At 41.4% G+C, this 23,948-nt stretch overlaps 1 protein-coding gene across 1 annotated transcript in view; it reads right to left on the minus strand.

The window, feature by feature from the left end:
- LACTB2 (lactamase beta 2) overlaps positions 1-23,948 on the minus strand; it is a 504,565-nt gene that overhangs the window by 405,104 nt on the left and 75,513 nt on the right. Inside the window, exon 2 of the mRNA XM_069621184.1 lies at positions 5,323-5,486. Coding sequence (XP_069477285.1) covers positions 5,323-5,486 — 164 coding nt within the window. The remainder of the gene's footprint in view (positions 1-5,322; positions 5,487-23,948) is intronic.

Genomic DNA, 23,948 nt, shown 5'->3' on the forward strand with positions numbered 1-23,948 from the left:
TAGCACAAATATTGCGCCCCATACTTTCTAAAATCTCTTCAATTTCTATAACTGCTTCCAATGAGTCTGTTTCAATTTCAGTAAGTTTTGTACATGAGCTCTGTCCAGGTATCCCCTTACACATTCCTAACATATATCCCCGTCTCTCCTGTTTATATATATCTCGATAATGTACCATGAAGCTTTCAAAAATATCCTAATTTTTCCTCATCAGCACACTCGGCTTTCTCCAACAAGCAGAACCTGTGCATCTTCTGCATGTTTCTTGAGGTGACTTTCTAATAGGGCACCAACTTTCTCCCCATATTCCCAGAAAGCCTGTCTTGTAAAAAATAAACCTCTTTCTGCCTTTTCACCACCTTGAAATCCAAGGTGCACCTTGCTCTTACTAGTCTTTCGTTCGTAAGGTCAGTTGAATTTTTTCAAATATAACTGTTCAGCTAACCAATTTTTCTCTTCAGCAACAACCAGTTCTTTCTACCTCAATTTACATCTCTGAAATGTGTAAATAATATTTTTACATTTAAAGCATCCCAAAGGATAAACATATCCAAGACTGATTCTTCGTTAGTAGCTAGAAATAAAGTTATTTCTTCTTTTACATGTTCTACAAAAGCAACATCCGCCAAAAGAAAAGTGTTCTATTCAATCTCTAGTGACCATTTCCTTTCTTTCCTGCTCCAGAGCATTCTAATACCAGCCCAACATCCGCGTGATCTTAGATCACTATATTACCTGCAACAACAACTCTTACCATTTCCTTTGAGATCAAAATGAGGCATATATGGGAAGAAACCCCATGTAGTAATATATTTTTCTAATGGTTGCAATACTCCCCAGGAATCTTCTAAATTCTACGCCCCTATCAAGGTTAATAATTGATTGTCTTTTCTTCAGAATAAGATCTAAATCCTCCAGCTGTATCTAATTCTCTACTGGGTGCAACATTAAAATCAGCACCTAATATCACAACTTCATCTAAAGTCTCATCTACTTTTTTCTAAAAACATATCTTGGTTAACATTTGGTGAATAAACATTAATCAGGGTCAAGGCCTATTTTTTCTATCTGAGCCTTTATTACAATATATCTACCTTCTGGGCCAGTTCATTTTTTTTCAATGACTGCTTTTACTATACGAAAATTGCAGGTTATTATGATCTAATCTTACCCTCCTGAAAAAGTTACTGAATTTTTTTTTAATTTGTTTTTATTAATTTCAACAAACTGACTTCACCAGAGGTAAGCACATCTTCGCTTGGTGTCATAAGTCTCCAGAGTCGATTCATGGAATAGCCAGAATTAATTTCTTGTGTGAGCACCAGTGCAGCATATAGTCACTCTGTAAGTACATCAGGACCGTTCCCGAGTTCTGCTTTGAGGCATCCAGATTCCCCTGAATTGTGTAAGTTACCCTTTCAAGTCAGACAAACCCCCAAACTTTCTGAAGTCAGTCCTGGTTCGTGGGGATCTGTTGTTGTTTCTAATGTTGAGCTATTGACAGCCATGCTGCTATTAGAAGAGTCATGAATCCCCTCTTCTGACTCTTTGAATACGCTCTCGACGAAGGGTCCCACAAACCGCACAACCACACCCTTTTATCTACCAACTCTATCCCCTGAAACATCCCTCGCATCTTTGATTTCACTCCCTCCCAGAAAGACTGTAAAACCAGATCGATGAGCAGGAGCTAAAACCAGCTCCCATGTCTAGGGCATCATTCTGTAGGCAGGAGCTACTGCAGGGGAACTAGGAGCTACCATGTTGTATGAACCGTTGTGTTTAAATGTGTATTATATGTGTTCTCATTCTTCTTTATTAACATTTTCAAATGCTCAGTTAATGTCACATTTACAAGTTTGGAAGGCACCAGTTGGCCCTGGGAGCTGTTTGTTTCAAGTTAAGCAGGCTCTACTATGCTAGAAGCAGGAGCCAAATAGCTCCCAGCTCCCCTCAATTTCGAACCCTGATCTTTTAATCTGTATGCATAACTAGGTGCAAAGAAATAATTATTATAAAATAATTTCTGTTTCCGAGTTAAAACATAGTTTTACTCGTTTATAAGACAATTTCATTGGAAATTGGACTTACATTTGTACTCCCTAAAACATAATTTTACTCCCAACTTTAAAAAATAGGGAGTAAAATACTCCCACTTCAAAATCTTATCTTGAGCACTGCCCAAGACAGGTTGAGTTCTCAACCAGAGTTCTTAAAGATATACAAAATTGACGTCAGTTATACATATAGACCCCAGCACAGGTCTAAAATTGTGGGTGTAGCCTCTTGTATTCCATGAAAGGATTTTAACTCATGGCCCTGCAGGTTATTTCCCTTCAAGAGTTGCTTATCCTTTTGCTGAAAAACTCAATGGTAACCATTACCAATCTACCTCCTTTGCTTGGGTATCATGACCATTAGAAGTAAGGTGAACAATTGGCTTTGCTGTAACCCCATTTACACAGCAAACCAGTAAATCGGTACACCCAATAATCCCAAAAGGAATTACGGGATCGATCCTTCTTTTGCTAGCTATCCGCAAATTATGGAATTTTCTTCTGAATTACATCAGGGCTACCATGACATACTCAGATTACAAAAACATCAACTCATGGCTCTTTACTTACTAACAACATGGTTCTATGCGATTTGACCGTGGCAGAATTGTTCACAGCAGAATTGACCGTAGTCAATTTTGCTGTGAAACCAATTGTGCCGTGGCCAAACTCCATAACTCTATGCCCCCCGACTCCCAATGCATCCCCCCACTTACCATTTGCATGTCCGCTTCCTTCTCCTGACCTTGTGCCGTCAATTCCGTCCCTCTTACGTGGGTCGGATCTGACACTGCATGGTCTCCTTTTCTCCTTTTTTGTTTTTTCTGTTGCCTGCCACCAATTCTCAGGAAGCGGGGGACACCACTGCAACACCCCCCACAGGCCATCAATACCGAACATGGGGAGCGGGGGACATGTTCGGTAGTGATTACCCAATTTGATCGAATCAAATTGTTCGAATGATACTGGCCGAATTCGATCAATTAAATTCGAACAAATTGGGTAATACCAACAACACATCACCTGATAACTCTCTTTCTTTGTCGAAACCAATCAGAAGATATCTGTGCTACATCATAATTTACACTCTCCCAGTTATTGCTAATTCTATGACCCTCCACCATCATGAACCTGCATATTTGACTACATTACCGTTATCCAGAAAAATACACTTACTCTTTCATTACATGCTTAACATGTGAATTGTGCCTTTTTAACAAGATTACTAAAATGATATTTGGTATTGCATTAATTCTCATTTTTACAGGAATTCAATGGTATCATTTAAAGACTTACAATTCTTTGTGCTGAAACAAACCTTTTTGATTTGTATGACATGATGACTTTTGCTTTGCAGACACTCATTCGTCAAGATAATAAATGGGATGACAATCTAAGTCTATGCCCTAAAACTGAATAATAACAAACACTCGGGCTATCCAATATCATGCACTGTTACTCTCAAGCTTCAAAGCATGGAACCAATTGCACCCTAAACATTATCAATCCCCTGCTTTTGGGCCACACCTAGTACTTAGTCCATTACTATTATTATTGGGCATTTATAGAGGGGGAACCCAAATTTGGGAAGCAACGAAGCACTTTGCAAGTCATAAGGAGAAGCACACAGCAATAAAATCAAATAGCAAGGGGTCAGTACAAGGTAGATGGCAGTCAATAACGGGAGAGGAGAGGAAAGGGGCAAGTAGGGCAATTTGGAAACAAGGGTTCTACAAGCAACTAGGAGAGAAAATGGTGGGGGACGGCAGATCATCCAGCCTCAGATTAGTTGTGGAATGGAGCTAGGTGTTAAGAAGGAGCCATTACTTGAAGAGGAGTGTCTTGAGCACCTTCCTGAAAAGTACAAGTGAGGAGCAGAGTCTGGTGTTGATGGGGAGGATGTTCCAGAGTCTGGGGGCATAGACAGTGAAGGCCTGTTTTCTGGTTCTTTCCTTACAGCACCAGCAGAATTCATGTATGTACATGTCCTTGCTTCTGGTGGATCGTAGGCCTCCGTAAATGCTAAGCATCTCAGCAAGGTAGCGCATGGAACTTGAGGAAGATGGCCTTCCAGATGATGCAGTAGGATGCAGTTCAATGAGGTTTGGTCCATTCATGCACAATAATTTCTGGCCAAAATCTACTTTATATTTAGTTATGTTTCATTACACTATATCACTCCCACCTTATCGGGATATTATAATCCTTCTCACATATTTAATTTTCCTTAAATGCTACAGTGAATTTTAACTAGCTCATAACTTATAGAACCTAAGACTACTGGACTCAAATCCATCAGGTCGCCTCTTCCCCACCTCTACCACTTTCCCCATGTTTTACTCACACACATCTATACACGTCCCAACTCCTGGCGGAGACCCATTTGCCAGCTTGTTTGGCTAACCCAGTTCTCTCCCATTATTCAGGTGTTCTTTCTTACAAAATAATGTACTGAACGCCTCGACACTCCAAGGGCCCCTTTAGCATCTCAATTTCATCACACAACCACAACAACTACATCTAGTACCATGCATTGTCTGCTCTAGCGATATTCATCACAGTAAGGCTGTTCTTTAAAACACGCTGAACATTGTTGATATTTTCTCTTACGTTTACCTAGAATTAATCACAGTTAAGAAACGTGTATCCTACTTCCACAACTATATTCAGTCCCCCTCATCCCAATGGTTTACCCCACTGAATGTGTTCTTTCGTTGGCCAATCCTCCTTTCCGATAACCTCCCCAACCCTCTTCTTTTCTATCTAGATACTAAGGTCTAGCGACATCCTGGCTGATCACAATACGCCACCTCTTGGACAAGGCCAGGTGCCATTAGACCGCTAGGGTGGTGATGGTCGTACTATGAATATTGGATAGCGTAACATTACATAGGACTTAATTATGTTGCATATTATTTTGCATTTTTGAGAAAATTACATTTCAAAATGATATGCATATTTCTTCAAGAAACTGAATTGTTTTCGAAGAAGTACATAATATTCGAACAATACAAGTTCATGTTTCAGACTCTGATTTTTTTTTTTTAAATGCACTAAATTTGCAACAGTCTGAAAAATCTGGTTGAATCTGAAATGAAGAAGATGGGCGAACAATAAGCAAACTTCAACCCATGAACAAAGATTCTGGTAGAGCAAGCGAATAAAAAAAACAATCTCCTTCACCTTGCAATAGTCCTATAATGCAAAGTGTTACTTTCTCACTGTATAGAAGTCTAAGGAATCAAAATAATACTTCTATACTTACCATTTCTGATGTTCTTGCAAATATCGGATATACCACCAGTGTGATCAATGTGCCAATGTGTCACAAGGATTTCCTGAATTGAGGTGTTAAACTGTACCAACGCCTCTTTTAAGGAGCTGATGTATTCTGGCACAGATGGCTCTCCGGTGTCAATCAGGATCCGTCTAAAATAAACAAAAATCATATTAGATTTATAAATAATTGTCAGGAGGTGACAAAGACTTTTCTGAAGAGCCAATCCGTCTGATAGAGCAAATATCATTAAAAGAACAAAGTTGATCAATATGTTTTGCCCATTTCTGTTCAGTTCATGGAAATTGTTGTTATAATTAGAAACTTACTGTGCCTTTTATATTACTAAAACTCATGACTGGTGAGCCCCTGGCACACAAATTCAATTTTTGGCTTGAGGGCTTTTATTACAAGCACTAATGTTATCATAGAGGAAAGTTGTTTGCAATAGTCATTTTCTATTTCCATGTGTCAATCCTTTTGAGCTTTGGTGTGAGTCCACTTTTGAGTGTACCTATAAGGGATGTTTATGCTTTAGAGTTGAGTGTGTTGCCGATTGTCCATTTTCTTTCTATTTTCCAGAATGATTATTGAAAATCACAAACACATTTTCTAAGATTAATTTGTGTGTGAAAACTGGCAATGCTATTTTTCTATGACTCTGCTGTATGTGTGCTATAACTAGCCTATTTCTTTCAGAGCCTGCACCCCCTTCAGACAACTAGCCTTCCTAATGTTTTCAGCTCTAAGAAGTGAAGTGTGGAATGACAAGAGATCATTGGTAGAACAAGTAGCTTCAAGGCTGCAGCCAAACAAACATTCACTCCTTCCAACCAGTCCAGCCCAAAAAGCAGATCTGATTTCCTAAGGAAACCAGTGGCTCTTCTTCATCAATCCAAGAGTATGCTGCCACAGTAAGAGACAGCGTATCGTGATCTAACAATCACTAGACTTATGTAAGCCAGGACAACTGATTATGGAATATCTTTTTTAAAATTATTTATAAGTGTTTTTGGTAAAAATCAAACCTTTTAAACTATATCAAAAAACATATGACCGTTAGTGAAAAAAGTGCATTTAACAAGATTAATATAAGTATTAGCATTATATCCACAAGGTGTCAATAAGTAATCAAATATTCTATTAATGATAATCTAGAATTAAGTTACATCCTTGATTATATAACATATCATAAATTCGTAAACTATTGCGCTAGCAATATTCCAATACCAAAGTGTTGAATGATTGATATCGGCATTGGATTAAGTTTATTTCTTTGCTCACCTTCAAGATATTTCATATTAAGTCCATATCAGGATAGATTTGACTTGTATTGTTATGGTTGAAATCACAATTTTCTTCCATACATGAAAAGCAGTAGCAGATAAGAATAACGAATTACCAGAGTAAAGGTAGGACCAAAATTGATCTTGGTGTATACTGCTCAAGTCATGAACAGATCTGGTGTAAGCCTCCCTATAAAATGTTATTAAATACTTGCATTAGGTCAATAAATTGCATATAGATTCCATGCTAGTATGACAAATGCGGTATCCTCTGGATTCAATTGGTGGGGTTTTTCCAAGCACCAATTAGCATCTTCGTCGGTAGTGCATTAAATCTTAAGCGCATAATAAAATGTCTCAAGGTTTGATCAAAACACATGATGACTTAATCAAAAGGTGCCAAGTGGGGAAAACCTTGTCTTGCATAATCAATGATATCTTTTCTTACTGAACAGGTAATCAATATTGCTTGCTCTGTCTCAGGTTAAGGCTTCACCCTTAATTTCTTTTTCTAGCAGCACCATAAGGATCCTCTAAGGAAACCACTTGAGGAGCAGTTTTATGGGCTGGTAGATGCTCAGTGAGTAGTTGTACATTGATTTTACTCAATTTTTGGTCTGTTTCATGTGCTCATGTGTAGGGGTTTGTGTGTTTTTTCAGTCGTTTTTTGACTAGTTTGTGCTATTCTTGTGGGTTTATCTTGTGCTTTCTGTGGTCTCCCACCCCATTTTCTGTGCTGGCCTGCCTCTAAAGGGTGCAGTCCCTGGGGTGTAGTCATTTTTTTCTGGCTCTTCCTGTCCCCGCCCTGCCCCTTGCAATTGGTTGGAGCAGTCAGGTGTCTCTCTGCCTCTGTTCCTGCCAGCCATTTCCACTTTCCTTCCTACATTTTTCCATTTATCTGCCACACCTGTGTGATCTCTCCCCTGCCCGCCTCCCTGCTCCTGCCCTGTACGTGATTGGCTGTTGCCCTTCAGGAGGTTGGCTCTTAACCACACCCCCTAGGGCAGCCCACCGTCCGTGCAGCCTGTTTGGCTAAGGGCCACAAGGCAAAGGGCAGCTTCCAAAGAAGCAGATCCAGATCATGTTTGCCCGTGTTCGCCTAAGAAGCCAGTAGCCAGCCGTCAACCAGCAGCGACAGACAAGATAAGTGTGTCTGGGTGGGAAGTACAGCAATCACTGTATTCCAAAAAGCCCTGCCTCTTTTATTACCTACACAAGATATCATACCAAAATTAGCCAGCTAGTAAAGAGTACCCCTTTCACTGATTTGTACCAACCGTTCAGTGGTGTTATTTACTGTTGTGTCCCATACTTAGGCTTTCCCCGTCTATCCAGATACCTTAAATCTAGGTGTTTTGCACTTACTGTTGTGCCTCCAATTTAGGAGTTCACACTCTGTCCAGGTGAAGTGTAGCCATGCATCACACTTAGAAGAATTATGGAGATTAGTCATTTGTCATATCAGATAAGACTGTGTAGGTTAGCCACATAGAAGAATTTAGCAAGTAGCCAAAGCACTAACTACCCGCTTCTACCGCCTCAAACACACCACCCAAACACTATACATGTCCACTGGTCTAGCAAATCTATACCCTAACACAAATCCAACACAAGCAACACACACTTACAACAAATTAACATGGACACTGGACCTTACCCATACGGACACAACTAGCCAGTGCACACAACCGTACAACACCTGCCAATCTAGCCATAAAACACACATACACACCCCAACATAACAAACAGCCACAGAAAACACCCGAAGCATTGGACCTTACCCCTATGGATACAACAAGCCAGTGCATGAAAACTACCATCTACAAGCCAACACACAGACGCCAGTTTCTCCTGGTTCTGGACCTATCCTATCATTTTCCCTCACTAACCAACTAAGTCCCCTTTCTTGCAGAGCCACGTGAGTGCCTGGAGACTACCCTTGGGGCTATCACTGTGCAGTCTAAATAAACATAACATAACTTAACATAACAGGGGCACGGCTATCTCTGCAACCACAAAACAGGCCCACCTCTCTCCCATTATCCCCACCACCAAATAGAAGGTAACTTGCATGTACCCACTTCCATTCTGCAACTGTCGCCCCACATAGACTCACTGAGTTGTGAACTGTGTTTCCCAGCCGTGTCCCACATCAAGATAACTATTACTAAACAATATCTCACAACCAAGTAGACTATACTATGTGCTAGCTAGTACTGATAACATTGCATATATGAGCCAGTGTTACAATTAGACAGAATTGTGAAGATTAGCATTACGTCACATATAGACAGAATTGTGAAGTTTAGCATTACATCCCGACTCGACAGAACTGTGAAGATTAGCCTCTGTCACATCAAGACAGAATTGTGAAGATTAGCTTGCGTCACATCTAGAGAGATTTGTGAATGTCAGATTGCACCACACCTAGACAGGATGGTAAACATTATCTTGCATCACATCTAGACGGGATTGTGAAGATTAGCATGTGTCACTTCTAAAAAGCGATGCCATTAACCAACCCCACTAAATCTCATTCCTCTGCATACACATCTCAAACTCTAACTAAACTCAACCATACCTCTAATGCACAACAAACCGTGTACACTTCACCATGCTGCAACAACAAAATATGCTACACATAGCCTCATGCAACAGCACACAACGGTTATCAACCAAAAAGCACACCTAAGCTCAGCGAACGGTGCAAACCAAACTGAGGCTGCCAACAGCACATCAACGGTCTCTTGCCTTTCTCCCGCTCAGTCTCACTAACCTTCCTACCCTCTTCCCTTTTCGGATCCGCCAGAGAGCCTGGGAACCACTCCAGTGGTGACGCTGCGTGGTACAAATACCTTTAGCATTAACATAACACTTGATGATGTAATCAAAAGGAGCCAATTGGGGAAAATCTTGTCTTGCCTAATCATGATATATCTTTTCTTACTGAACAGGTAATCAATATTGTTTGCTCTTTCTCAGGTTAAGGCTTCATCCTTTATTTCTTTTTCTAGCAGCACCATAATCATAGGAAGCTTCCAGGGTCCAGCCTATATCGTCATAGAAAGATTTGCAAAATAAGAGTACATCGTTTTCCATAATGATGCCTTCCTTCCCCTACCTAGAAATAGTAGAAAAGAGGTTCAGAAGCTAGGCTTCATTACCTTTATCTGACGTAATCTTCAGTGCACAGGCAATGTGTTTAATGTTCCACAAGGTGAATATAAAACACGAGCCCAGTTCTGATGGCTTCAATCTGGGCTGCATTAGCAAGTTCAAGCACTGGGCATCAAAGTTTAAATTTATTTTTTATGTTTAGTTTATTACAAACTTTTCATAATATACATTTTACTTCCAATTCATCTCTTATCTCAAAATTAAAAGTATCCAAGAATTATATACATTTCTCAACATGAGTCCACCTCATTTCAAAACTCATTGTTAAAAAGAACTTGATTTAAAAATGTCATTAGAGCAAAAATCATACATAAATGTTCCCCACTTAAAAACATATTCCACCAATCCTGTTGTCACCATTTTCATGTTAATACTAATGCCATCCAGAAATGTTGTTTGCCTCAATGTTAAAGCTGTACATTCCTATAGTATATAGTTTCCTTGACTCTATCAAACCTTGCCCAGTGCAGAATCTGCAGTATGTCTCGCTTCTGGGAATTTGACACACAAGAGCTTAACACCTCTCTAGTTGGTAATATATTTAAGCATAGGCACAGAAATTAATCTCGCAGAACCCCACAGGGGAATTTGGACAGATACATGGGAATTTGGCCAATGGATCTACTTTCATAGGTCAAGTTCTGGGATAGTTTATAAGTACTCTGTTTATTTTGAGAATTAATCCAGTCATGTCTTAGAATCTTATTTTTGACCTTTTCCGGATTAGTAATTAATATCTCCTCCGTTAAGTCAAAAGATAGTAACCAACTTTGGCATCTCGCTTTCCATTTATTCAGAAGCTATTTGCTTTGCAACGTTTGTCTAGTTCTCAAAATCTCAAAAGGAGGAAGGTTATCTTGCATTAAAAATGTACATGGATACAATGCTAGGGATTTCCAAAGAAAAATAGACTAGAGGGATTGCAAACCGAATTCGTATCAGATTGAGGCTATAGGAACACTCTTGGGAAGATGAAGTACATTTTTTCCAGAAAAGACCTTCCAGGAGATCCCAGAACTGCCATGAAAGTTTCAAGGCCGCTTCTGCGCCATATGTTAGAATAGGAGTCACCTTCTGCTTATAAAAGGTCAAAAAATTGGGCACATTGTGAACTTCCCATATCTCCCCTTCAACACTCGTGCTAAGGAAGCAAGGCCTTTAGCTTTAGATATCAGAACTAACTTCCAGCCAATTTCATTGATGTTATCATTAATGCAGACCTCAAGGTAGGTGAAAGATACACTCTGTCCAGTTTCTTCATATCCATATACCATATCATTTTTTTTGTTTTTTACTGCCCTGGGCACTTGTCAACATCATATTTTTTGTTTTCTTTACATTTACTCTAAGGCCTTTCTCCTCCATATAAGTCTCAAGCAGATTTAATCTTGGTTGCAATCCTATTGCCGTCTGATCCATCATAACCAGATCATCGGCATATAGGACCCACAGGAGTGACATACCCTGGATTTTTGGGGGGGAGGCTTTAGCATTTTGTTGGCTCTCACCCATATCCGACAAATACATGCTAAACAGAGCAGGGGCCAGAGGACAACCCTTCTTTAATCCCCTAAAGATTTTAATTTTCTCTGAGAACACCCTGTCCTTACACAGTGTCACCTGGATTGATGTGGAAGTATATAAAGCCTCGATTGCCTCGACCAGATCCCCCGGGCAGCCCCTGAGTTGCATCATTTGCCACAACCTCTCCATGCTAACACTGTCGAATGCTTGTTCTAAATCGATAAAAGCCATATATATTTTAGTCTTTGATCTAATAGCCTCTAGTTTCAGCAGGTTCAGCAGGGAGAGGTTGAGGTTTGTGCCCAGTCCCTTTACAAAACCAGCATGTCTGGGATACAGACGGCCGGACTCTTTCGCCCATGAGCCCAGATGGCTTAATAGTAGAGTGGCAAAAATGTTCCCAAAGATGTCCAGCAGCGCAATAGGTAGATAGTTTCAGGGGCCATCCCTGTCCCCTTTCTTATACACAGGGATTATTAATGCAGTTTTCCATGATGGTGGAACTTTTAGTGCTGCAGAGATCTCATTAACGAAGAGCAAACAAAAGTCTGCCCATGCCTCTGGGTTTTACTTCAGAATTGCATTTGTGAAGCCGTCAGGGCCCGGGGCACAGAAGAGCTCAGTTTTTTAATTAGGGCTGTGATGTCGTCCCTTTCAAACCCAAACATGCACGTTCTATGCACTCCCCTCTATTCTGGGAAACATTCCCATGGTTGCGCAAAAAGAGTTGGAAAATGGGCGATTCAGATCTTCTCTGGGACAGTATTAGGAAGGGCTGCTGATTGGTAAGATGTGTTATTATTCAATAGGGCCCACACATTTCATGTGTTCTTAATACAAACAGTTCTCAGCATATGCTCAGTGTTGTGTTGTATTCCCAGAGCCTTAGGAGATATCAGCCAGTTTTTGTACCGCTGTCTTCTTTGTTCCCGAAGTCTCCCACTCTCCTCATCATGGAGCCTGTTTAATTTTCTCATATTGGCTCAATATTGTTTTCTAGCCTCAATTACCTCCTTGTTTTATACATGGAGTCTTATGAACTCCGTCTTTAGACCCACCCGACTTTATTCTCTCCTTTTCTTTTAGAAATGGCTTGAATAGTCTAAAACCTCCTTAACCGCCACCACCTTCATTTGGCACTTCTTGGTAATGGGTCTAACCTCTGAGGGGCTAATTCTCAACATATTCCCTCCATATGAGAGTTGGAGCGGGAGTCTGGACCTAACGGCCGGGGTTGGAAGTTCGGTCTTCCATGTCACTGTTAGGAGCTGATGGTTACAATACTCCATTGGAGTAACTATCAGGGTGTCAATTGAATCAATCATATTTCTCGACGCAAACCAATAGTCAAGGTGTGCTCTTCTGCTCTCCACATCACCACGTGAACTTACCCGGAATATCCACCTTTGTTGCCCGTTAAGCATGGAAAAATATTGCTATCTCAATTCACAAATCCACAGAGCTGGTCTTTTTTTTTAATCAGCCAACAGGATTACCATCCCCCACTTATATAAATACATAATATTTAGATCTCCACAGATCATCATGTGGGGATTTTTTTGTTTAATGTAGGAATCATCGATCAATGATGTTAAACAATTAAGAAAAGATTTGTCCCGAATATTAGCCTAGTGTTTTTACAGAAGTGGATAGCGGCTTGTACCATTCCATAATCAACATATGTACATATGGGTTAGGATTTCTCTCTTCCAGTATTGTAAGCCCCAAACCAACTTTCACTATTGTCATCAACCCAGAATAACATCTACCCACCACCCCCTTCGGAGCTGGATTTAAAAAAACATTAAATCCTTGCACATTGGTTTAACCTGAATCCAAGTTTCTTGCAAGCGCAGAATATCATAAGATGCCAGACACAGATCTTCTGTATTATAGAGGTGGACAAAGCATCTGGTGTTCCAAGATCCAATTCGCAATGGCGTACCGTCCTCCTTCTTTTGATGTTATTGAGCATCACCGATGCTCAACATTCTTAAAATACACCAAGATCCCCACAGAAAACACAAGAAAGTCCAACCACCAATGTAAACAACAACAAAGAGCTAAAAGTAAGTTTATTGAATACCAGATCCATGAATAAGCATGCCCAATACATCCATGACCTAATCATAGAGGATGACTTAGATATGTTATGCCTAACTGAAACTTGGCTCCAAGACCCTAGTGGCCCGACAATTGAGAAGAAAGTTCCTGAGGACTACACCATCTTCCATAAGAACAGGGAGGCAGGGATTGGAGGAGGTGTTGCGGTCATAGTTAGGGACTCAATCCATATGTTCCCTTCCACAACAACTTGCCAGGGGTGTGAAGTACTTCATCTTAAACACACCCCGACCAACAACAGTTGCATTAATGTAATAGTGATCTACAGACCCCCCCCCCCCTCACCAATGATGGATTTTAACAAAGAAATCACCCAGCAGCTTAATAATCTCAAAGGTACGAACACAGCTACGTTGGTAGATGGACGGGAAACCCCAAGGTCAAAGAGGCAATTGACCTTGAAAATGCAGTGAATAATATTGAGTTCAGGGTACTTAATACAGAACCTACGACACCAAATGGGAACCAACTAGACTGGGTAATCACATGTAACCTCAAGGCCCGAATGGAAAAGACCACTCCTTGTACATGGACAGACCATTTCAAAGTATCCTTCTCATTACTCACATAAGATTCCCAACTGAAAAATAGCACCAAACATAATAAAATACAGAACAGGAACATTATAAGAAAATAACAACAGACCAATTAGAGCACTGTCTTAATATTATTCTGAAGGATAGTTCAGAGGACGAAACATGTGAGGAAATTATCCTTAAACATAACTCACATTTTCAAGAACTAGTAGATCGGGTGGCACCCATTAGGAACAAGCTGGTTAAGGCAAATAAAAACCAGCAAAAGTGGTTTAACACTGAGCTAGTTGAGCTGAAAAGAGGAGAAGAGAGGACATATCCTGAAAAACGCTCTCAGTCAAACAAGGACAATTGGAAGGGTATTGAGAAGCAATATAAAAAATGAATCACAGAAGCAAAAACATTTTTTCAATGACTAGATTTCATCGGCCTCTAATTCGACCAGCAAGTTGTTCAAAATCTTGAAATCAATGGAGAAACCTAAGACTCTAACTCCACCATTTCCGCCTTTACAGGAAGACTGCAAAAAGGTACAAGAGGCTTTCACAAATAAAATAAAGAAAGCCAGAGAAACAATGCAAGCATTGCAGGCCATATCACAAGACCAGCTAAGCATACCTACCCCGATTAAGTCACTAAGAAATCAGGAAATCTTTGAATTTGTATCCATTAGCACAGAAGATATGTTAAAGCTATTAGAATCCATGAAACCAACCTCCTGTGCAGAAAATATTCTCCCCCAGAATATAATCCTGGACAACGAAGAGATCTTCACGCCCCTGCTTACCAGGATGGTGAACTCCTCTTTCAGAGATGGAATGATACCAGAAGAAATCAAGACAGTCACCATTACACCCCTGGTGAAAACCCCTGGCCTGGACCAAAAGGACCCAGCCAACCTGCTTCCCATAACTAATTGTAACTTTCTACTTAAAGTTAAGGACAAGGTGGCTACTGCACAGCTTCAAACATTCGTTGAAGCAAAGGACATCTTGCATAAACAACAATTTGGCTTCAGAACAGCGCACAGCACAGAGACAGCAATGCTAGATTTACAAACCCACATGTTAAGCATCACGGACAAAGGCGAAATGGGTCTATTGTGCTACTAAATCTGAGCGCAGCTTTCGACCTTCTAGATAATAAACAGCTCCATTGGGTTCTGGAAAATGGGGCTAAGTGCTCCCCAGAAGCCACCAGATGGGTAGTTTCCTTCCTATCTGGTAGGAAGTCTAAGATCTATTGGGGGGAACAATTCTCAAGCGAAATGCCCATTAACTGTAGCATTCCGCAAGGTGCTAGTCTATCTCCGCTTTTGTTCACCCTCTACCTGAGGTGTCTCTACATAGTGCTCGATAACATCGGAGCTTATTTAACAAACTATGCAGATGACACCCAGTTGGTGGTGGAATTAAGTGGTTGTCACACCAATGACAGTACCAGGGTAGCGGCCATATACAACACCATTGAAGCCTGGATGGAGAGGAATTGGATGTGTTTAAATGGAAGCAAAACGGAGATGATGATCTTCGGCTCCCTCCAAGCTGGAGCAAAGCTTAGCCCAGAGTTAAGTCCTTTACCATGAAAGACTCCTCTATCACCATGAGCGAGAAGGTGAAAACCCTGGGATTATTCTTAGAAGCCTCCATGGGTGCTGAAGCACAGGTCACTTATTTAAATAAAAACTGCCAGTACTACCTCCGCCTCCTTAAATCCATCCAACCCTACCTGAGTGAGGAGAACTGTGCAACCATTGCCAGAGCCAAAATTCTATCTTGGCTAGATTACAGCAATGCACTGCTGCTAGGTGCAACCAAGGATTGTTTAACCAAATGTCAGATTATCCAAATCAATGAGGTCAGACTAATATAGAGAAAAATGAGGAGAGAGCACATCACCGTAGACAGAATAACTCTGCATTGGCTAACTGTCGAGGATAGATACACTTTAAAAGCATGACATTAGTACACAAATGCTTGTTCAGGCACACCCAGGCATACCTTAAAGAAAGGATCACACAATATGTACCAACAAGATGTTTAAGATCAGAGGCTCAGGCACAGATCACATGTCCGATCTTTAAACGATTAAACGGCCTGGGCAGGGCTTGCCCTGTGAAAACAGCCCAAAAATGGAATAGCCTACCAATCGAACTAAGGCTCAAATTAAACCACACAACCTTTAGAAAACGCACCTTTTTAAGTGAAAGTCACTGATCCAACCAACCCCAACCCGTCCTTATAGCTAGGCAGATCTTTTGTCTTGTTTTAAATATATTTTGTCTTTATGGTGCACCCTGATGCCTGTGGGCTTTGGCGCAATATAAACCCATGAATAATAAAAAATAATAAATAAATAAATGCTGCCAGCCATGACCAGTCTTGTTGCTTACTTTAAGGGTTTGCTGTTATCAATCTCTGTGACTTTTCTCCAATGCCCATCAGCCACCTTGAAAGTCACTTTTATCCTGTCTTGCCTTATTTCCCAGGACTCCTCCCTTTAAAACCTGTATTCTAAGGGGGCGGGGAGTCCCGAATCCCCTCTTGTTTTGTTTCTCCATCATATGCCCCCAACTCCTAGACTTCTTTATAGATTGGGGTGCTTCCTCACCAGTTTTCTTATGCTGAGTCTTAGATTCCTCACTTAACTCAAAGCCCAAAGGAAGAAGATCGGGGGTCGCATCCAATTAGGCTGTTTTCACCAACCTCGAGGTGCAGTATAACCCAATCCAAGCGGGCTTCGTTAACGAGTTGTACTATTTTGATATCATTTGAAATGATATCCCGCAGTTTTGGAGAACAATGCAAGAGTTTTAGTATATTGGCTCGATTTAGAATTAGGCGATACCTAGCAGACAGCAGTCTCTCCATTACTACAGTTAATCGCCTTGCATCTGTGTGAATGGCTTTAGATGTTTCCTTTACCTCTAGGGGTGTCTGTATATCAGGTGATCATAGATGTCACTTGTGGAAGGATGTACTTTCTCCAACAGAGCTTGACTCTTTTCTTCCAAAGTTTGAAAAAGACCGGGGCTTTTGTTCCTAGAATTGACTCGCAAGACGTCTTTTGATGTTTCTTGGATGACAAACCTCTTTTTTGTTTCCCCCTACATGGGACTCAATAGCATCATTTCCCCCTTCAGTGATGCCTCGCAGACTCCTCTTTCCGCGTTGGCCTGAGGCTCTTCATCTGAATATGTTGTGAGGTCCAGCAAAGCCAGCATTCCTGTATCTGCACTTTCAATGGATTGGTCAAACACCGCACCCCTGCGGTTGGAGGGTCCTGCTGCCTCAAATTGAGGGGGGTCTTATCTCTTGATTATGGGTCAACCTCTTTCTTCCTCGTGTTGAAATGCGGAGGGGCAATAATGTCTCTTGACGGGGTGCTCAAATATCGCAGAAAGGCTCGAGATAAATTTGATTTTGATTTATTAGTCTTTGGGGGATTTTGGCTTTTCTTTTTTCTTTGTTGTTGTCCTCTGGCCCCTCATGTGACAGTTGCTTACTCTTAGAATTCTTAAAGATTGAAAATACTTTCCCACTTGACTGGTTCTTCATTGGTATACCAGAAGACTCGGCTGCACGAGTCCCAGGGAATTGGGTAGCCAAGGTTAGTAAAGAGGGTTGACTTCCCGGACCTTGTTCCTGTCTAAGGGGAACAATGCCATCTAATGGAGGGGTTCCATGCTCGATGAGCAGTTCTCGGGACTCCACCACATCCACCTCACCCATCTGGGTTCTCACCATCCGGGAACAAGTCTGGGGCGAACTCTGAGAGATCATCGGGTTTAGGGACACAAACGGCTCCCGGTGAGGAGGAGCCCGTCGGGTCGATGTCTGAGTGCCTGCACTTGTGGAATATCGTGTGGGGGGGGGTGTCTTTCCCTTGTGACGTTCTAAGCCATTTTAATGACTCCAAAATCGCTGCCATCATAATGTTTTTGTCTCCCTCCTCTCTTCTTGCCAGGTCATACAATCTACCTTGGCATTGGGATCATAACTGTTTCTTTATCCAATTTGCGTTGTACCTCAGTTGTAAAAGATTCCATAAAAAATCAGCTAGGTATGTGTCATGGCCAATAAAGTGGCTTGGTCTTTTATAGATTTGTTCATTACCTCAAATATTTTAGAGAAGGGATTTAGGGCAATGGTCAAAGCAGACATTATATCAGACTCAATCTGGAGTATAGCTGCTTCTGATAGCTGATGATCACCTTCAAAGTGTGGATGCGTAGAGACATTAATTTCTGGGAATTCTGAAGATGACAAGGAATAGGATCTTGTCTCATAACGGGGGCTACCCCTAGGAATGGAGAAATCTAACTGAGTAACAGAGGCCGTAGATATTTGATGGGAGACCACTTCCTCAAGCACCAAAGCAGGACAGCCCTCCAGATCTCTGGGGGCTCCTACTGCCAACTTGTGACTTGATGTGAAACCGGCACCCATCTTGTTTCCATGAGTTGGGGTCTGGCCAATTCCAGTCGCTGAGGCACTGAGTCTGCTCTGCCAGGCAATTGTAGTTTTAATCTCTGCAATGTCGCACGATAGTCACGCTGCCATATTTCAGTGCTGGATTGACAGTAAATCAGACTCTGCCCTATCTTCAAGAGGAGTGCTGGCGTCATTAATGGTTTGGTCCCAGTGCACAAAACGCTTGTATTTGGGTAATTGCAGGCAGGTAAATATTTCTTCTAGAAATGCGCAATCTTCATCTACACAGAGGGATGCATTCTGGGAATAAGACGGCACGTGTTTTACATTTTCTACCGTGCCCGTACCCGGGCCACCTTTAACAAGATTCGATGGACCCAGATTTGTTCTGATCAAGAGTTCAGTGCTCTCACTGTTTCCAAGAGGGTCTGCAACTATTATGTTCTTTGTAACACTTGTATTTAGGGCCTTTGAGGGACCCCCATCAGTAGCCTCATAGCACCTCAACAACGGCTCGGAATTAGCATGAGTGAGATAATAGAACACCCTATGCACCAGCAGAATTAGTCCATGTGGTCGCTAGAGAGCTAGGCACTTTAGTGTCCTTAACCCCACTGTGCCCTGCTTCCTCCCACGGCATGCACGGCGTAGCGTCTTTCTGGGCATACATACTTCCTATCTCTTGAAGTGTCTCACTCGCCGTTGCGGGAGGGCAAAATGCATCTCCAACCAACTTTGCCCGCTCCGAAGCAGCAGTTACAATATTATGGTGGGCGAGGGAATCAAATCTTCCTGCAGTTTCCTACGGGTACAATGGCCACTCGGCATCGCGGGTTGCTTGACTTCAGTTGGTTTTAGTATTCGGTATTCTTGTGCGCCATATCGCCCTCCTTGCACAGCCAGCTGTACATCAGAGGGAAACACACCAGCCAGCTATTGTTCCTCGCCCAGCCGAGACAGCCATGACTGCTCCACTCTGCTGGATTCTGCACCCTCCGCGCTGTGAAGATTAGTCAAAGAAACAGCATTTTGTTTGGACTTGGCACGTTTCACTCGTTCTGGATAAGTGCCAACCTTTTTTCTTTCCTCCAATTTTCTTCAGACGTTTCCTTTTTATAGGTGAGGCATGGGAGTTATCTAAAAGCACAATGAAATCTGGTACTGTCATGAGTCCAGAGTCACCATGATTATCATCATGCTGATTTCTGGATGCAGATGGTGAGTTGTACTCCTTGTGTTCAGCTGGCGTTACATCACCCACCACAGAAACTTCCTTGATAGTGATTTCTGGCCTAAAACATTGTGCACTATTAGTTACTACACAGTCTACAATCTTACTAGCCACAATGCTTTGGTATTTTTGTAAATTAGGAATAGTAATATAAATAGATATGACTGTTTTTAATAAGACCAAAATCCTTTGTAGTTCCAGCAGCAAAGAGTGAGAGTTAGTAATGCAGGAAGTAGTCGCGTTGTCAAGAGCATCAGACCAATCCTCAGAAATCTTTTCTAAATCTGGAGTTTTAGGTAGATCAAGACGATAATGTTCGACCGAGCGTTATTTTCAGATATCATTGAGCTAACAGGTAAATAGCAGAGGCTCAATAAGAGCTTGTTGTCTATAGGTGGTAGTGAAGCAGAGCTATTAGTGGATTGGAACTCAAGTGCGGCCGTAATTGCTTTGTCAGCATGCTCTGCAATAGGCATGGAAGCAGGGTTGTTAGCAAGAGGGCAGAATTCAGTGATTTTTCCTCGTTCCCGAATGATTTGCGATTTGGGTAGAGTTATGACAGCTATTTGGTGGTTTAGGTATTGCATTAGCGTGAAAAGAGCGAATCGTGCTGCACAAGTTATACGCTTTCATTTTGCTAGGCACAGTAATATTACACACAGATTAGTAATTACAGCAATTGCAGCGATAACTCCGGCATAGAGTGAAGCCTTGGTTAATAATTTTTAGGGTGAACCACATTCTCACCATTTTCCGCCTTCCATGGGCTGCAGACTGCACTTTATCCCTCGTAAGTGTTTGTGCACCGTTCTTAAGCTAGAAATAGAGTCATTAAAAGCTGTCAGTGAATCACAAAGTCCACGACTTACTTGCTGTTCAGGGCTGGACCGATGAACTATCTTTCCAGGCAGACGCTGGCCGCACCCCCCTTAATCCGTAAATGGACGGTTGTTTACGGTTCCGTGGGGCAACTAGAACATAAGTACAGATACCCCAACATACTGTGGTTTTTGGCTATCCGTTGTTTCTTGTCTGGATTACCTGTCTGTTTCCTGGCACTTATATCAGCAAGAGACTGTGCTAGAATCTAATGTTTATGAAAATAAAAATGAAGTCTATCCCCTGAAGATGGTTCCATGAACCGAAACGCGTCAGTCTTATTCGGGTCACACCTGAACACGAGACTTCATTTACGAACTGTTGAATGATCAAATCCATACATCTAGAGTTTGTTTGCACTGTAACTATTATACAGCTTTACAATTGTGTTGCTCCTTACAAGCGGTTTTTTTGTAAACGCTTGTTGTTCTCACCTTTGTTATATTGAATACCTACAAGCGTCCTTTCCATGTACACATAGGGAAAACTGATTGTACTACTGTTTGCTAACTAATGTACGACTTGTTGGACTCAGAAGATTAAAATCCATAAGTCAGCTCTAGTGTTTTCGTGCTGATTGTTCTATTGGTTTGACCTTTATGACTGTATATTTTATCCTGAATAATACTGCCAAATGTTCTAAATGACCCTTTTTGTTGCAAATAAGAGAAATTCACACGTTGTTAACACATCGTAAAATTTACGCCTCTTTTGGCACCAAATGTTTAATGAATTTAAATAGAAATAGAGGGATATCTTTTTCCTTATTTGAGCGCATCTGGGCTTGCTGTGTAGCAATACACAGCTTTGGATTCTTCTGGACCGATGAACCCCAACGGACCACTGAAGACTACAGTTTCCACCGCACTTACTGTGCTGTGCTCCACGCAGTATTTCCTCTTTTAAAGAGGCTTCCTCCTGGGGAATGTCTCGGCGAAAGCAGTCCTCCAGAAAACAACAGTTCAGAACCACTAAGACCACACTTTCCATCGCACTAAGCACACCGCTCCGCACTTCCTCTTTTAAAGAGGCTTCCTCCCAGGGCAGTGTCTCTGCAAAACCAGTCCTGCAGGAAACAACAGCTCAGCACCACCGAAGACCACACTTTCCACTGCACTTGCTGCACGATTTGGAATATCGTAAAACAAGCTTTCAATATCAATGCTTGTCGTAAAGAAAATCTCCTGAATTTTCTATGGATACTCATGGCTTGGCAGACTAGGGAATTTGCCTTCCTATGAATTGCTTTGCCCCATTCATGTTCGTTCCAGGATGAATTGATCCATACGCCCAAGTATTTTATAGTTTCTACTTGATTCAGTTTTTCCAATCCAAGAAATTAGGTAAAACCTTAATTTTTTCAGTTTTCGAGGCTGGCAGAAGCACAGAGTTTGAGTTTTGGTAGTATTTCTGGTTAGACCATTGGCGGAAAAGTAGACCAGCACAGCATTTAACCTTCATTGCAAACTTATTGGGGTCTTGTCCAACAGGACAAGGGACAAGGTCATCGGCATAAACCATCCGTATTTCCTTGCCATTTACAATCGGAGGTGAAGTTTGCCCTGCGATAGGGGCAGTGTGCAGGTCTGAAATGTAAAGATTAAATAGAATAGCTGCAAGTGGGCATCCCTGTTTTAAGCCATTCCAGGTTATGATTTTCTTAGAGAGTGCACCACTACTAGACAGACGGGACTTGGATTGATGTTAAGGTATATAGCTCCGGTATTGCGGTTATGAAATCGGGGGGGGAGGTCAATTCCATGTTCGTAATTTGACCCATAGCCTTCCCCTATCGACGCTGTCAAAAGCTTGTCTCAGATCTATAAAGACAGCATAAAGCATTGCATTTGCTTTCAGCGCTTCCAGTTTGAGAAGATGGAGTATGAATATATTAATAGTTGTTACAACGCCTTTAACAAATCCTGTCTGCCTCGGATCATTTCTACCATGTTCCTTAGACGAGTGCACCAATCGTCGCAGAAAAGTGGCAGCAATGATTTTCCCTAAAGGATCTAACAGTGCTATCGGACGGTAATTGCTTGGCAAAGACTTGTGTCCTTGTTTATAGATCGGGATCAAAGCAGCATTCTTCTGTGAGCTCAGGATTTTCCTTGTTTTCATTATTCTGTCAAACAAAGCTATGCAGAAATCAGCCCAAGCTTCAGGATGAAGTTTCAGAATGCTGTTTGATAAGCCAGCTGGTCCTAGGGCTTGCAACATATTCAGATGTTTTATTATTTGTAATAGGTCATCTCTGTCCCACATAATTGTCAATTTGTTGGAAATGCCAGATTCATAAGGGGGTGGTTCAATTTGCTTCTTTGCGTATATTGCTGTGAAATGGGCCACACATTTTGCTTCTGATACTGCTGTCGTCAAAGGTGCAGACATTCTTTGGTTGTTATTTAATATGGCCAACAGATCATGCGTGTTCTGATGGTTCGCTTTGAACATCAAAAGCCAATATTTGTATCTTTGTTTCCTCTTTTTAATTAAGAGAAATCAGTAATTAGATCTGATAATTTTAAGTTTTTTAATCTCTTCACGATATTTTTTCTGCTGGTTAACCACGTCGTCGTTATACTCGTGAGCTCTTGTCAGTTGTTTATTTGGCTTTGATTGGTTATGGACTTTATAAGGTATCAGCATCCGCTCATAGTTCAGCGGATCAGTGCCATTGGGAGGATGTAGACTTTTTTCTGTCATTATGGGTATATCTGTTGCTGCTATTCGAAGCCTATTTTGACCACTATTCAATTGTACCTCTGGCATTTTAATTAGACTTAAGCCGTTTTGAATAAGGTTCCCTTCCACTGCCAATAGATGATGGTCACTTTCTGCCATTGTCAAGATCGTCATACTTTTAAGCTCGCTAGTTAATGAAAGGGATACAAACACATAGTCTTGGTATGCAGAAGCTGTTCCTATATGCCAAGTTGGTTTAGGCGGTTTGTCTTCATGTAGGTTTTTAATCCACACTTTAGCTTTCCTCAGCAAATTCCGATTTATGGGAGGTGGGTAAGGGAACATGTATTATGGATTGTCAGGGTTGTAGAGGCGGTATGGGGGGCTTGCACCCCATAAAGAATGCTACAAAAAATACAAGATGTCCCAGATCAGGATTTTCATCTGGGATTCATTTCTCTTGGGAACTTCTGGTCACCAACCTGGGCAATTAATTGTATTCTTCCAAGAGAAACAAGTAATCTGAGACTCCAATTTCCATGCATGTGAAATGATATTTGTGTGGTTTTACAAAATGTCATTGATGGTAATGGCCCTCTGCAGCCATGTAGTTACTTCCAGTTACTTGCCAGATTAAATCTCAAGACTTTGCAGTCATATTAAAGAGGAATGCCATCTACAAAGAGTATGTTAGAAAAAGGGAGCACAGTGCCGATATGACAAGAGCACAGAGCGGTGA

This window comes from Ambystoma mexicanum, chromosome 5q (assembly GCF_040938575.1).
Source record: "Ambystoma mexicanum isolate Mex_15411 chromosome 5q, UKY_AmexF1_1, whole genome shotgun sequence".
Lineage (NCBI taxonomy): Eukaryota > Metazoa > Chordata > Amphibia > Caudata > Ambystomatidae > Ambystoma > Ambystoma mexicanum.